A 15122-nucleotide genomic window follows, 5' to 3' on the forward strand; every position below is an offset into this window, starting at 1 on the left:
TACATTTGATAGAGAGCACTGTTACCAATCTTGGTATATATTAAGACAAGTAAACTTCATTTAAAGTCAAAACTTGACCCTATGTCCCTAGGCTTTAATGTCTAGACTACATTATCCTATCCCAAAATATGGATTATATGAAAGTCAAAATTCACCAGAACGCTTAGCTGGAATTGTATTTCGTATCATCATAACAGCCTGGTAGACCACACGTCATACTTAATCATAAAAAAAAACTAAAAAGAGTAAGCCCAAAAGGTTATTTACTTCTGTTTCTTCCTGAAGGAAATAATAAACATAAACTATTCTATAATTTGTCAACATAGGTTTTCGGCGAACTATGTCAATGCTGCTCATTACATAGGCAACGGATTTAAAATAAATATTGAATACTACCAGAAAAATGGATGTTGACTTTGACAACACATTCATTCGCGTTAACGCTAGAACGTTAGGAAAGTTCCATGGCAGAAATGTTTCACTATTAGGGGAAATAAAGAATGTAAGCTTTCTGAAACTATGCTTGTGATCCACAATGTATTTAGTCCCTTTTAAATTTGTGGTAAAAATTCTAGACAAGGGGCATTTTAAACATTTTGGAAACCAGTCGAGTTAGGCAAATGAAACTATGGAACCTGAGCCTCAATTATGCCCTGACAATATGTTTTCAAATACCTACTTGAACACCTTTCCTTTCTCTGGGTTGCTGAATAGTAAAATTCTAGACAAGATTAGCCTATCTATTTTGGTAAATTTTTCACAGTTCATTTATTTGACTTACCAATAAAGTGAACATACCACTTGATGGCTTTTTTATGTTCTATATGAATATAATAATCACTTCTACCACAAATTCCAATTTAAGTACTTTGACCTAAACTAATGTTATTATTACACTCCCCTTCCTCACTAAGGAAGTTAAGAAGCTGATTAACCAGAAATCTAGAGCTCGGAAACGCTAATGAAGAAGGGAAACCAGGAGACCCTGTCAATTTATAAGGCAGTACAGAATTGTGTGACAGATTCTGTAAAAAAAAAAACTGAAATCTGCTTATGAGGAAAAATTAGCTTCTGACATCAAGTTAAACCCAAAATCTTTCTGGAGACATGTCTCTTCTAAAAACCCAAATCATCATACTATTCCTAACCTTGTTGACCACAGTGTACTACACTCATCTCCAATAGATAAGACTCACATTCTAAATGCACAATTTGCTTCTGCCTTTACCCAAAACTCAGGTACCTCCTCACCAGATCCTCCATTGTATCAGGTGCTTTTCCCTATGCCTAATCTGTCAGTAAGTGAAGTAATGGTTTTCAATAGCCTTGAGAAGCTTGATGTAAATAAGTCAAAGGGACCAGGACATTGTTCATCCACATCTTCTTAAGGAGGGTCAAAAAGCTCTCAGTTACCCCCTGTGCATGCTGCTCCAGTTATCTCTTCAAAATGGGGAACTACCGCATTATTGGAAAACATCTTATATAACCCCAATCCATAAAAAGGGACAAAGAGACTCAGCAGAAAATTACTGTCCTATAAGCAAAAAGGTGATCAGAGAGCAACTAGCCCCTCCTCCAAGGCCTTTTTATTTCAATTTTATCCAATCAAAATATTGAAATAGTGATTTTGTTCAAAATGGTTTAAAGATTAAACAACAAAAACTCTGGTGTCAATACAACCCTCCAGAGCTAGGGGCAAGTGTTGTTAGTTATGTCCCTAGGGCACATAAGGTTTTTGTGGAAGGTATAGTAGTATAAACTTCAGAGGGGGCTCATTCAATTGTAAATCAGAATTTCTAGGCCCGTTTTTTAGTCAAAAGTGATCCGAGGGCATATACCCCCCCCCCCCCTATAAGGTCTTTTTTCAATAATGCATCTGATAAAAATTTTGTGATAACTGTTTTGTTCAAAACAGTTTAAAGATAAAATAACAAAACTCCAGAGTTGGCACAACCCCTAAGAGCTCAGTGGCAGGTGTTGCAAGTTATACAACAGGGTATAGAAGATTTTTATGTAAGAAGTGGCTGTGTAGACTTCAGAGGTGGATCATTTGATTAGAAATTGAAAGTTCTAGTTACCATTTTAAGACTAAAAAGTCAACAGAGGGTATCTACCCTCCCCCTCACACACACACCCTCTTTTCCCCAAACACATTAATCAAAATTTTGAGATAGTGATTTTGTTTGAAATAGTCCAATGACCAGAGAAAAAACATTGGGGTTAACATAACCCTCTCCTCTCCCCATAGGTTTTGGGGCATATACGGTTTTTAAGGAAAGGGTAAACTTTGGAGGGGACTTAAATGACATGAAATTGGAAGTTTTAGTTCCATTTTTTGGAGTCAAAAGTGATCTAATGGCAACAAGCCCCCCCCCCCCACCAACCCTCTTTTCCCTAATTGTATCCAATCAAATTTTTGAGATTTTTATTTTATCCAAAATTCACCACAGATAAAACAAAAACTCAGAGGTTTATACAACCCCCCAGAATCCAGGGGCAAGTTTGTAAATTATGCCCTGAGGCATATAATGGTTTTTGCGGAAGGAATGGTTGTATAAGCTTCACCGGGGGCTCATTCTATTGGCAGAAGGGCAACTAGCCCTTCTGTCTTTTTTACTCAACATCCATCCTATTGAATTTTTTAAATAGATATTTTGTTATAATAAGTGATAAGATCAGATAGCAAAAACTCAATGGTCAAAACAACCCCTTAGAGGCTAGGGACAAGTGTTGTATGTTATGTCCTGGGGCATATAAAGTTCTTGTGTTTGGGCTCTCAAAATAGTTCAATGCTCACATATGTCCATTCTCCACCCCCACTCAAAAACTTATGAATGCTAAATTTGTTCCAAAACTTAAAGGATCTGACCCCTGGCGTTTTCTGCATGCTGCACTCCCCTCCCCAAGAAACTTGGTAGCAATATCTTATTGCAACAATAACAATATTTTTTATTGCAACTCACTGCTGGCCATCCATGGCTTGACTCCCCCCCCCCATCAAAAAATTTTATTCCAAAAATTATTCAAGCTGACTCCTGGTCCTCCAAGACCCCACCCACCCCCAAAAAAATACTACCTGCCGAAACAAAGTTATTAACGATATTCGATTCCCAAGATTATGGGAATCAGTTTATTACCTAGTTCCAGAACTGTTAAAGACACATATATTCTTCACTACAAACAACAGTTTGGCTACTGCCCATTTTCATAATGGTAAATGCATAAGGCCTACTGCGTATTCGGTGCTTTATTAAAATGAATTAAATAATAAATATTTCACTAGACCTATCCCTGAAGTTTTGGGGATTTCCCTGAAAGTTTGCAAAAACAGAGTGGCAAAAACGTTTGGGCCTAGAAGTGTCAAAGATTTAAAGTCGGCCCTGATTGAAACACGAACTAAAGTTAGTGAGCTTTCAGCAATTAATATCATTATATATTGGACGTTCAGTTTAATTTTATTAGTTCTTGCCAATCTCAGGGAATTTGAGGTGTATATTGAACTTAATCACAACTTACTACTTGCATGAAGATTGTCAAAAGGGGGTATGAGCAATACCTCAGGAGCAGCTTAGAGTATTATATTCAATTTTTCAGAGCATGTTGAGGGATGTTTGACTTAACAAAAGTCAATATGTGCGTACTACTACTGCTACTACTACTTGTAAGGCTAAGCTTATAAGGATAAAACTTGCAGGGAATCTTAAACTGTATCTAATAGACTATGTGCATGCAAGTTATCAAAGGGGTGCATCAGCAATATATCAAAAGCAGATTTAGGGTATGAAGTTGAAGCTTTCACGGTATGTTGAGAGGGATGTTGAATTAACTGAGACACCATGCAAACTTCTTCTACTAGTATTGCTACTACTAATACTACTACTATTACTACTACCACAACTATTGTGACAATTTAAGACTCTTACAACTTGCGACTGTGTTTACTTGTGTCTGTGACTGCACCTACTTAAAACTGTGACTACTTGTGACTGTAATTGCAGCTACTTGGGATGGCAGCTCATTGCAACTACTATTGCCTACGACTGTTGCTACTTGCAGCTGTAACTATTTGTAACTACAACAACTTGCGACCGTAACTGTGGCTACTTGGGATTGTGTCTCCTTGCGACTGTTTGCACTTGTGACTGCAATTAGTTCTGACTGTGACTGTGTATACCTTCAGTGACTTTGACTATTTGTGTTTGCATTCGCGAATACCTACGACTACTTGCGACTACTTGCAGTTTCTACTGCAATTACTTGTGACTGTGGTCGTGACCACTTGTGACTGTAAGTGCGACTACTGGCGATTATAACTACTATGTGTATCCAGAAGGTCAGAATAACATATCTATAATGTCTCATGAAAAGCTAAGGGTATTAAGTTTGAGACTTCCATGACATATCGAGGGAGATGTCAAATTGAATCAGAAGAAGCTATGCACCTTCAGGGTTGTCAAAACGTTTGACTGTAATATCTCTGGAACCCCTAAGGTAATTAAGTTGAAACTTAAGCATGTTGAGAGGACTCTGATAGTGGTCAGAATGGCTTCAACCCTAGGCTATAGAAGACCAAAGATATTCGCATATTTTCAATTCATTTATTTGGCTAGTATTCCACGTATCCATGTAACCAAAGCTCTATAGAAAAATAATTATCAAAAATCTGTTGCAAAATTTTGGCAAATATACAAATGGCAAGCCAAAATCTTGATTTTTAAAGAGAAAAACCAAAGGAAGATTAGTAAATATTTGTTGAAAAAACTATGAAATGGACAGAAAATAATTTTATAAAAAGAAACTGTTTCTACAGAAGACGTTTTTCAAAAGAAAGTAAAAAGCTACATTAAACCTAAGACTAGCGGATATAAGTTAAATAATAATTGAAGAGTAAAACAACATAAATCACTATCAATAACTACGTGAAACCGAAAACGAACGGAAATTACAACAAATAACTCCATTTAAACTTAAAAAGAACAAAAGCTACCGGAGTAGGGTTAACGTCCCCTACGGACGTTAAAAACTCACCAACCACTCAAATTAAAAATGGTTTTCAATGAGGCGTAAATGACGATCTGTTCTTAACGACGCTTAGAGGGCGTTACCCCTACTCCTGTTTGCTGTAGCTTCTGTTCTTTTTAAGTTTAACTTGAGTCATTTATTGTTATTTCTGTTCTTTACGGATTTCACTTCTTTATTGATAGTGATTTATGTTTGGTTCACACTTCAAATATTATGTTGAATTTATTTCCTCTCGTCTTAGGTTTAATGTAGCTGTTTACTTTTTTGAAAAACTTTTTTGGTGGAAAAAACTTTTTTTTTAATGACAACACATAGAGCTGATTTCGCTCTTTACCTACCTGTTTATGATGTTTAATGTTTAAATATGGTCAGGTAATCTTTTAGAAATCAGCCCTTGAGAAACTAGAGACAGCTAAGTTATTTTCTTGACTTATGCATAATAATAACTTAGTTTTCCCAAATATGTATTCCCAGTAGGTTATTTTTTTCTAAACCTTCTCTTTTGTAGCCTTGAAAGCATCCATAACTTTGCCATTTTCAGCAAAACTCAGACGTTCAAACTCTTTTTTATTGTATCTATAGCGAAGATGGCACTCTATAGATGTGTTTTACTGGTTGGTTGCTTATCAACTGAGAGATTTTCATTTAAAAATCTGAAAAAAATAGGTTTTAGATACTGTAGCCTTTTTTAAATTCATGTATTGGTATGCATAAACTAAGAAAGTAGTATTGTATGTTCTTAGCTTTCTTGAGACTAGCTTATAAGAAATACTGAAGACTACATTGATTTGCCCTAAGTGTCTAAATTTGTGTGGATTTCCTCAAAACTTCCCCTGCTATCAGTAAGCTATGCCCAGTCGTTGCCTTCAGTAATATGAAACGACCAAACTGGTTAAAATAGGCTCATTTTCATCAAATTGAATGATGATATGTACCGAACTTCTGCAGTCAGATTGCTGACTTCGTGGCATTAAGATTTATTTTTGTTCATACACAGCAATGACATAACTGACTTTTACAATTAAGGTCCTAATCCCATGAGATTCAGATCACTCTCATTCACATACAGGGGTGGCAGCCAACAATTTTCACAATCTGGTTTGAGTGCTCATGAAGGTTTGGTCTAACAACAAAACCCTGAATACCACCACTTGTTGTACACCAAAGCTTCTTACAAGGGGAAAATGTTGAAAAATATTAGATGAACTTTTTTGTACAGAGAATCTTGGCTACGCTTCACATCTTGTAGTTTTGAACTAGCTTTAGATCCATATTTCATCTGTGAGGTCTTGAATTTTTTTCCAAAATAAACCCAAAAGATTTTTATTAAGAATTGTAAAATATGCTTAATATTTAACAATTTTAGATAACTGCATCATATATTGAGATACGATCAACTGATGGAATGATTCTAAAAGTTGGAATTCCAAGTGGCAGCCCTGTGTCTCTTACAACTGGTGAATTCGCTGAAATTGATGGTGTATCCCAGGGAAATACGATTGATATGAGTTCTATCAGTCTAATGCCTTCTGATATGATGAGAGATTTTAGTAAGTTGTTAATCTATGTACTTTAATCTGTGTCTCATATCCTCATTACATGTAACTAAAGGTAAGTTAAAGGAATACTACTATTGTTACAATAGTAACAGCTAGGGATTTCCCTAGCAGCAAGTTAAACTGACATAACACAAACCAAAAACTGAAAACGATCTTTGTTGCATTAGAAAAAGTTAAAAACTAAAGTAATATGGCCTGTTGAAGATTCCGGGCTGTATTTGGTAAATAAATGCCTTTTTAAACCTCCTTTAAAGTACAATTCTAACTACAGCTGACATAAAGAGAGGACCTCTGGGTATAGTCAAATATTTGAAATTTCAGTGATACAATATCACTTAAATATGAAAAGGTAAAAAGTAACCTCTGTGTTTGTGCCATTGATATTTCAAAGGCTTGTGACTCCATTCTTCACTCGCAAGCTATTCTGTCTCTCTTTAGAAGTGGAGTTAATCCATTTGTTTGCACCTGCCTGTGGCAGTGGTATCAGAACTCCTCAATCCAGATTCATTGGCAATGTACTGTTAGTAATCGTATTCGTGTGCGTCATGGTGTTAAGCAAGGTTCCGTTTTTAGTCCGGCAATATTTAATAACTCTATTAGACAAGTTACTCGACAGATTCCAAAATACTTAATTGAGTCATATATTGACGAAAGTCACTTATCTTATGCTGATGACAATCTTCTCTTGGCTCAAAATCTTGGGGTTCTCCAAAATGATGTTGATGTTGTTTTGCTCCTGACTAAAAGAAATCGGTCTTTCCGTTGCTACTTCCAAAACCGAGTTTCTTGTCTTTAGAAAGGAGATCGCCTCCAATGATACAATCCAAGTTGGTCCCGCCACAATCTCATCTTTAGGTATTTAGGTCTTTCTTTTGGAACTTCAATTAGATCCACTAGGCAGCTTATAATTACTTCTTTGAAAGAGAAACTAAGAAAATCTTATGGTCGTCTCGCCATGGTAAAGGGCCAGTTTGATAAGAGAACCCTTGGCTGGCTATATAATGCGTTTTTTGCACCGCATGTGTTGTTTTTGACACCTGTTTGGAAATTTTTCTCTGTATCTGATAAAAAGCAATCCGATCGCTGTTCTTTAGGTCCTGCAAGTATTTCCATAGTATCCCCATTTGGACTCGTAGAGCCTTGAATGATGTTGTATATCAGCGGCAATGCCATACCTCTTTTGCCAAGTGTACAGCTCTCTGGGGTGTTCATAAAAAGAGCTCAAAAGCCGACGACGCTGACAAAGAGGTATACGATAGACAGCTCATCAGGCCTGGGATACCTTGGTGGAATTTGAAATATGACTGTTTAATGGATTGTAATGAAAGAGAGAAGTTTTATCATGTCTGTGAGGTTTTACAGAAGCCTAGGTCTAAGCCTCGCAATGTAAATTTTCTAGAAAAATGCATGAAAGTCATGGAGCCATTAGCGGTTGCTCTGGATATCCTCCAGGCGGAAGAAAAGAACTACTTTGGTACAATTTACCAAACAATTCGATTTTTGAAAAGAAGCTTAAATGCTGAAAGGTTTAGTCAAGTTTTTCAAGCCACTGATACATGCTCTTCTTGTGGGCCTGGAGGAAATATTCCCTACTATCCTGGACGGGGACTTTTTCATATTAAAGATTGTGTTGTTACCAGTTCAAGTCATCCTTATTTCAAACTTAATTGTTTCCTAGCAAAAGTAGGAATGTATCTGTTAAATTCTTGCTAGAAGAAGCAAGAAAGTTTGAAGATCCCAAAGCTGATAGCAAGGATGAGAGAACTGAGAGAGTTAGCTACTTTTCTGGTGATGAATGTTTGACAAACCTGACAATAGTGATGCTGAGGAAGGAATGGCCACAAACAGCTCAGAGAACCGTGAATGCAATGACTATAATGTGATGGTGGAGGTTCTTTCATATGCGTCTGGTAGGTGAAAAGAATCAACCATGGCAAAAAGTCTTCAAGACTAATAAATTTTATCCTGAAAATTTATTTGCATATTTCCTTCATCTGCATTCGCAGAGCAACTGTTTTCGGCTGGTGGAGAAATTTTTACCCCGAAGCGAAACTTGCTTGGAGGTAATATTTTTGAAAATCTACCACTCTTGATGTGAGCAAGCAAGAAACTTGGGTATTAATTTTACTCTCTAGTATTCCGATATTTTGAATGAATCGCATTTCATTATCTAAGTCTTGTAATCGAAGTGGAAAACAGTTTCTATTGTCTTTGTGTGGTAACTATCTGATAGAGTTCAAAATCAGATATCTGAGGGCAACTATTTTACTTCTAAGAACTAGCACATAGCATGATCACAGTCTATATGGTACCATTGCTGTAGGATTTCTTTTAACAAATGTCAGCATAAAACCTTTCTGGTAGTCTGTGACTACCATGGTACTCCGTGAGATAACTTTAAATGGTTTTGTTTCAAGTTTACCTGGCTTGTTTGGTCTTTGTCTGTACTTACCGGGAAATCAAGAAGATGCTACAGTGAAGGCTTAGGAATTATAAGTGAAGCCTTAACACTTCAAAACTTAGGTACTCTGGAAATACTTGAGTACTAAAGTAGCTTTTTTCAAACATTTATTACTTTAGTAGAATTTGGAGGAATACTTGACATTTATACTTCAGTAAAAATCCCCTGGAGTACCTGGTACTTGTATTGAAGTAAAAAATAAAGGTAATTGGCACGACAATGGATGTGGAAATATATTTTTCAAAAACTGAATTCAAACTTAAAATTGTCTGAAATAAAAATGCGTAAATATAATGTCTGTAAGTCAAATATTGACACTATGCTCTATTCATTTTTTTCTTGGTTTAGTAATTCAAAATCAAATGAAAACGTTATCTATAAGATATAATATAACATTTTTTGGCAAGAAGGGGGATGGGTTTATCTATATCTTTTGTGCCACACTGATGTATGAATAGGATGAAAATCATGCTCATGGCAGGGGGGCCTGCAGCCTTTCAGTTCTGTGCGACTTTGATGCAGAAATCCTTTGAGCTTAGAGGATGGAAAAGGGTGTGACTAAAAGAGGGTTGTGATTCCCTATATTTCCAGGAAAATTAATGAGAGAAGGCTCTAAAATGAAACATTAAATCTTGGGGAAAATGCAAGTCGGGCGAATTTTTTAATCCTTTACCTCTGTTAGTTTTAAATTGATGGATCTTGTGTTGCTTAGGTACAACGGATGCAGCAAAAAAAATGTTTTTCTAAAATAAAAAAAAACCTAAAAAAAAGTTTTCAAAGAACAACACTGAAATCTAAAACAATTAGAAATAAAGTCAAACTCAAAACAAAAATACATTATTATGAATGAAACCTAAAAATAACAGAAATTGAAGGAATAATCAAGTCAAGCTTAAAATGGACGTAAGTCACCACAAGTATGATTGGAGCTGCCACCCTCTTCAATTCTTTAAAGGCTGGAGCGTCAAGTGTACTTTACTGAAAAGCGAAAACAAATAAATTTCCAACCATTTGAAAAAAAACAATTTTTTAGGATTTTTTTTGTCCTATTTTTGGGCAAACTTTTTTTGGGGTATTGAGGTTTTTTGACCCAATTTCTTTGGGATACAAATTTCAAGTTCTTGGTCCATTTTGGGCTTCATTTTTCAGGGGCCCTTACCTGGAGCGTTTTGTCTTCTTTCCCTTGGACTAGGGACTTACAGATGTAAATTGAAGAAATAATCAAGTCAAGCTTAAAATGGACGTAAGTCATCACAAGTATGAGTGGAGCTGCCACCCTCTTCAATTCTTTAAAGGCTGGAGCGTCAAGTGTACTTTACTGAAAAGTGAAAACAAATAAATTTCAAACCATTTGAAAAAAAAACAAGTTTTTAGGATTTTTTTTGTCCTATTTTTGGGCACACTTTTTTTGGGGGTATTGAGGTTTTTTGACCCAATTTCTTTGGGATACAAATTTCAAGTTGTTGGTCCATTTTGGGCTTCATTTTTCAGGGGCCCTTACCTGGAGCGTTTTGTCTTCTTTCCCTTGGACTAGGGACTTACAGATGTAACGCTCAAGTGTTGAACCCTCATTTCTCTCCCCCCCCCCAAAAAAATAAATGTATTATGTTTATTCCTCACAGCACTCTCTGAATGTTTGAATTTATCCCTCCCTCCCCCCTTTGTCGTCCATGAAATGTTGTAAATATCTATTTTGACAAACTGGATGCATATACTGCCTTATTAACTTCGCCAGTGCTCAATACGTAGATTCTAACTCCCACGGGGGCTAACAGTGCAAAACTTATCAACAAATCAAGAACAAAATAAATTAAACCCTCTCCCAATTGCTTTGACCTGATCCGTTTTCCAAATGCAAATTTGAATTTCTCTTCTTCGCCACCCGCAACACAACATTAATGTTTCAACTCGATCCCTCAAGCCGTCCTTTAGATATTTCTGACACTCATTTTGATTACCTGGGTACACATATTGTATTTCGATTTATATTGCTATTTCATCATGAAACAGGTTCGAATGGGGGCAAAAACTTACATACCTGAAATATCTAGGAATTAAAGGGGTGCCTGGGAACGAAAATGACAGGAGAGGGGGAGCTTAAATGCCCCTTTAAAGGGGCATTTAAACTTTCATTTTTTGATTAAACGAGTCCCTTTCCAAGTTTCTATGAAAACCGCTTCCATGCAAAAAGGCTGGAAGAAAAACCAAATAATTAATATGATAGAAATTTCGTTCTTTATTAAATCAGCAGTAGCTCATTTTACTATGGAAACGTAGCTATGGGAACATAAGGTTAGTCACTTAGCTATTTAGGGCTTATGCGAAGACAATAGATACCCCAAAAAGAGGTATCCCCAAAAAATGTGAAAGATTTTTAATGCTAGAAGGATAGTATCATTTTGTTTTGTTTAAGTTTCAGTTCTCTAGAAATATGACAAGAATTGCTAGCAGTTGTAATTTTTTTATCAAGTTTGTAGACGTTTTGCGGGAAAAAAAACAGGTATCATAGTTGTGTTTCCTAAGTAAGATGTGAACTAATCCCTACATCAAAAGGAATCTTATTTCATTCTTTTTTTTCTCACCTTATCTAGTTAAATGATGGAAACAGATTACCTTATATAGTTACCCCAGTTGGATCATGTTTCACAACTGTACTAAGAACAAAATATTACTAGAAAACACTTAACTCCGTAACAATATTGCTATGATATTGTCATGAAGTATCTCTTCGTATTTAAGGTGAATTGTCTCTTAAATTAATCATACGTCACTTTTCTCATTAAATGACATGCTTTTTGTATATCTTACCACGTAATATCTTTGCTGCGGATTTCATTCTAGAGTGTGCTAAACCATAACTGAAATTAATGTAATAGATAACTAAAAGGGATGTGCGGTTTTTCAGCTTTGAGGTGGGGACAATGAAGCGTATAAGTGGAGCTGTGGTATATGACAACAGTGTTGTACCTTTTCTAGTGATTAATAAAAAAAACTGTTTCCACAAAAATGTTTTTCAAAGAAAAGTTAAGAGTCATATTAAACCAAAAATGAGCAGAAATAAAGTCAAATAATTTTTCAAGCATAAAACTACCATAAATCACCATCAATAAAGAAAAAGAAAACCAAAAAAAAAAATCAGAAATCACAAGTACCGAGTCAAACTCAAAAGGTTCATAAATTAAGAGGACTAGGGCTGTTTATTTGACAGTTTATTTCCTATATTGATATTCTGGAATTCTTAGTAATATTGGTTTTATTAAAGTTTAAAAAAAGAGAAAATACTTAAAATCTAATACACACTGATAGCGTATTTTAATTTAGTTCAACTTTCCCTTTAACATTTCCTGAAAAATTTTCATCTTAAAGCCCTTAGCTTTAGTAGCAGTCAGAATTGAAGTAGTAGTAGTTATAGTAGTGGTGGTGATAGTAGCAGTGGTAGTAGTAGTGTCCACATATTACCGTTTCGTCCATTGATTATCCCCTTTATCATGTCCTAGAAGTTTCAACTTAATACGCTGAGGAGTTCCTAAAATGCTACTGATGTGCCCTTTTGACGACCGGCATGCACGTAATTTGTTTTGATTTGATTCAACTTCCCCTTCAACTTTTCCTGAAATTCTCACCTTAGATAGTAATTGCAGTAGATAGATAGATAGATACATGTTTATTTACAACAAGAATTAAATCGTATAAACCAATAGCGCAAATGCCTAATGGCAGTAGCAGTAGTAGTAGTGGTGGTGGGAGAGTTGTAGTTGTGGTAGTTGTAGCGTGTGCACATTTCCTTTTGGTCAGTTGATCGCCCCTTTAGTTTCAATTTAAAATCCAAGTCACTCCATAGATACGCCCTTTTGACAACCCGCATGCATAGTGTGGTTTGATCTAATTCAGTAGCCCCCCTCAACCTTCCCAGAGAGTTTCACCTGAATACCCTTGACTTTTTTGGAAATTAATTTGAAAAACTTTTTCCAAAAAACAAGTCTTTCAAGGAAAAGTAAAGAGCTCCATTTAACCAAAAATGAGCAGAAATAAAGTCAAATAATCTTCCAAGCGTAAAACTACCACAAATTCTCATTAATAAATAAATGAAATCCGTAACGAACAGAAATTACAATAAATAACCGAGTCAAATTCAAAACGAGCAAGAATTAACATGAGTAGTGCTGACAACCCTCGTATCTTCTCAAGACGAGGACACAATTTGCGCTATACTGAATAGAAAACTCATTTTAAATATTTTCACTTTTTTGACTTTAATAAACAAAAAGTTCTTGAAAAATTAAGGAATAAATATCAGTATATACATACTAAAATGACAATCCGCGGTCTTTTTTATTTTTTGCGCGCGCGCGCGTGCATGCTTGTGGCACCTTTGTATCACACCGGAGTACGCTGGAAACATATGAACAATTTCAGCCGGTAGCTTGTACATGGTTTGTGCTTCCGTTTACGAAAACTAATAAATTTAAATTCGGTGTTCATTATGTATTTTTACAAAAATACAAAATTTTCATTACTTATCTATCTTTCAACTTAAACAAAAAATTATGCTTGTTCTTGATCTACAGAAGAATTCTAATTCATCAAAATAAGACGTAATTTTTTTCCCAAGTTTTTCTTGGATCAAAACATTATTGCTCTTTCCGTGGATACTTGTGTCTGAGCCGCACTTAAGGAACCAAAGAGCCACATGTGGCCCTGAAGCTGCACTTTGCCGATCGCTCCTCTAGATGCAGCTTTAGAACTAAATATGTTTTTACCTATTTTTGCAGAAATTTCAATAATGTTTGATAATCTAATCTGTTTTGGAGATATGCTTATTGTCAGCCCCGCATAGCTTGGGTTTAAATTGATTAATCCGTAATTGCTTGACACTTCGGCTAAGCTTAAAAATACTATTATTCCTCTGAACTGTATCATTTGTCGTTGTAATTGATGATTTTAATATTTGACTTTTTTTGTTGATTTAATTGTTTTGATCTTGAAAAAGTACTACTTTGAGTCTTTGCTGTTTTTCTGTTTCTGTTTATTGTTTTGTTCCCATGTTCATGTTAGCTTCAAGCTATTGAACTGAATAATCATATTCCATTTTATATTGAATTGAACCCCCTCTTCTCTATAAGAAAGAAATGGCTTCTATAACAAAATCTATTCTGATAAACCAAAGATTACGTTGCAGCTTTATGATTTCTGGCCGTATTTGTGTATCCTGCGACAAAAGCGTTAGTTTTTTAGTACACGCCGTTTTGAAAAATTTTGGTTAGCTTTTATTTTTATTTTATTTTGGGTTAGCTTTCTTGTATTTTTGTCGTTTATTTTTGTATTAATGTTTTTCTATTTATATTTGCAGATGCTGAAAACTATAGCAAGGCTTGTGACCTTATCTACAATATCCGGTATAATCCATTCGTAATGTGATTCCAGGAATGACATTTTGTATACTTCATAAATAAAAATTCGCTTTTCAGAAAATCCCTTTGCCACTTTATTCGTAGTTCTATTATGTTTTTCCAAATTTCCTATAGCTAATTTTTTCACTCTTTTTATATTTTTTTACAAATATATCTGTGCACATATCTTTTAGTTCTAAATTGGTGATGTAATTTTTACTTTAGGTTTGGCACTTTATTGTACTTTAATTTTTCAAATGAAGATTTTAAAAACTATTTCGTAGAAATGTTGATGTTTTTTCCACTGGCTTTGGAACCTGCTACGAAACCCGTAGCTCCTAAAACTAGAATCAGATAAAAAAAAAAAAATACACTATTAGAACCGCCTAGTTCAATACCCATATGTAGGAAACTAACTGTCCATTGGCTTGAACAACGAGGATTTACCTTACAGGAATGGCCTCAATGTCTGAGTGGCTATAGCAACATATAAATCTAAACAACCTTTTCGGAAAGTGATCATGTCCTCAGGGGTTATTTTACCACTCTGTACTGATGTCAAAAATTATTATGTTGCGCTACATTTATACTGTCCAAGGGACGACTATGCTTGGACGCTTTTGGTTCCTAATTATGCTACTCACCATATACTTGTTACATCTGGCACTGATTTTGGGCAGACCTGCTATT

At 35.3% G+C, this 15122-nt stretch overlaps 2 protein-coding genes across 2 annotated transcripts in view; one reads left to right on the top strand and one right to left on the bottom strand.

Annotated features, from left to right (window-relative positions):
- LOC136032103 (arfGAP with SH3 domain, ANK repeat and PH domain-containing protein-like) overlaps positions 1-271 on the bottom strand; it is a gene marked incomplete in the record, with an annotated part of 90480 nt that extends 90209 nt beyond the window's left edge. The window contains 1 exon segment of the mRNA XM_065712252.1: positions 156-271.
- Positions 272-351: 80 nt separating this feature from the next.
- On the top strand, positions 352-14514 carry LOC136032105 (uncharacterized). The gene is made up of 3 exons (XM_065712253.1): positions 352-502; positions 6389-6572; positions 14393-14514. Exons 1-3 carry the CDS (start codon positions 404-406, stop codon positions 14458-14460), a joined length of 351 nt encoding a protein of 116 aa, XP_065568325.1. The 5' UTR covers positions 352-403; the 3' UTR covers positions 14461-14514.
- The last annotated feature ends 608 nt before the right edge of the window (positions 14515-15122 follow it).

This window comes from Artemia franciscana, chromosome 10, assembly GCF_032884065.1.
Source record: "Artemia franciscana chromosome 10, ASM3288406v1, whole genome shotgun sequence".
Lineage (NCBI taxonomy): Eukaryota > Metazoa > Arthropoda > Branchiopoda > Anostraca > Artemiidae > Artemia > Artemia franciscana.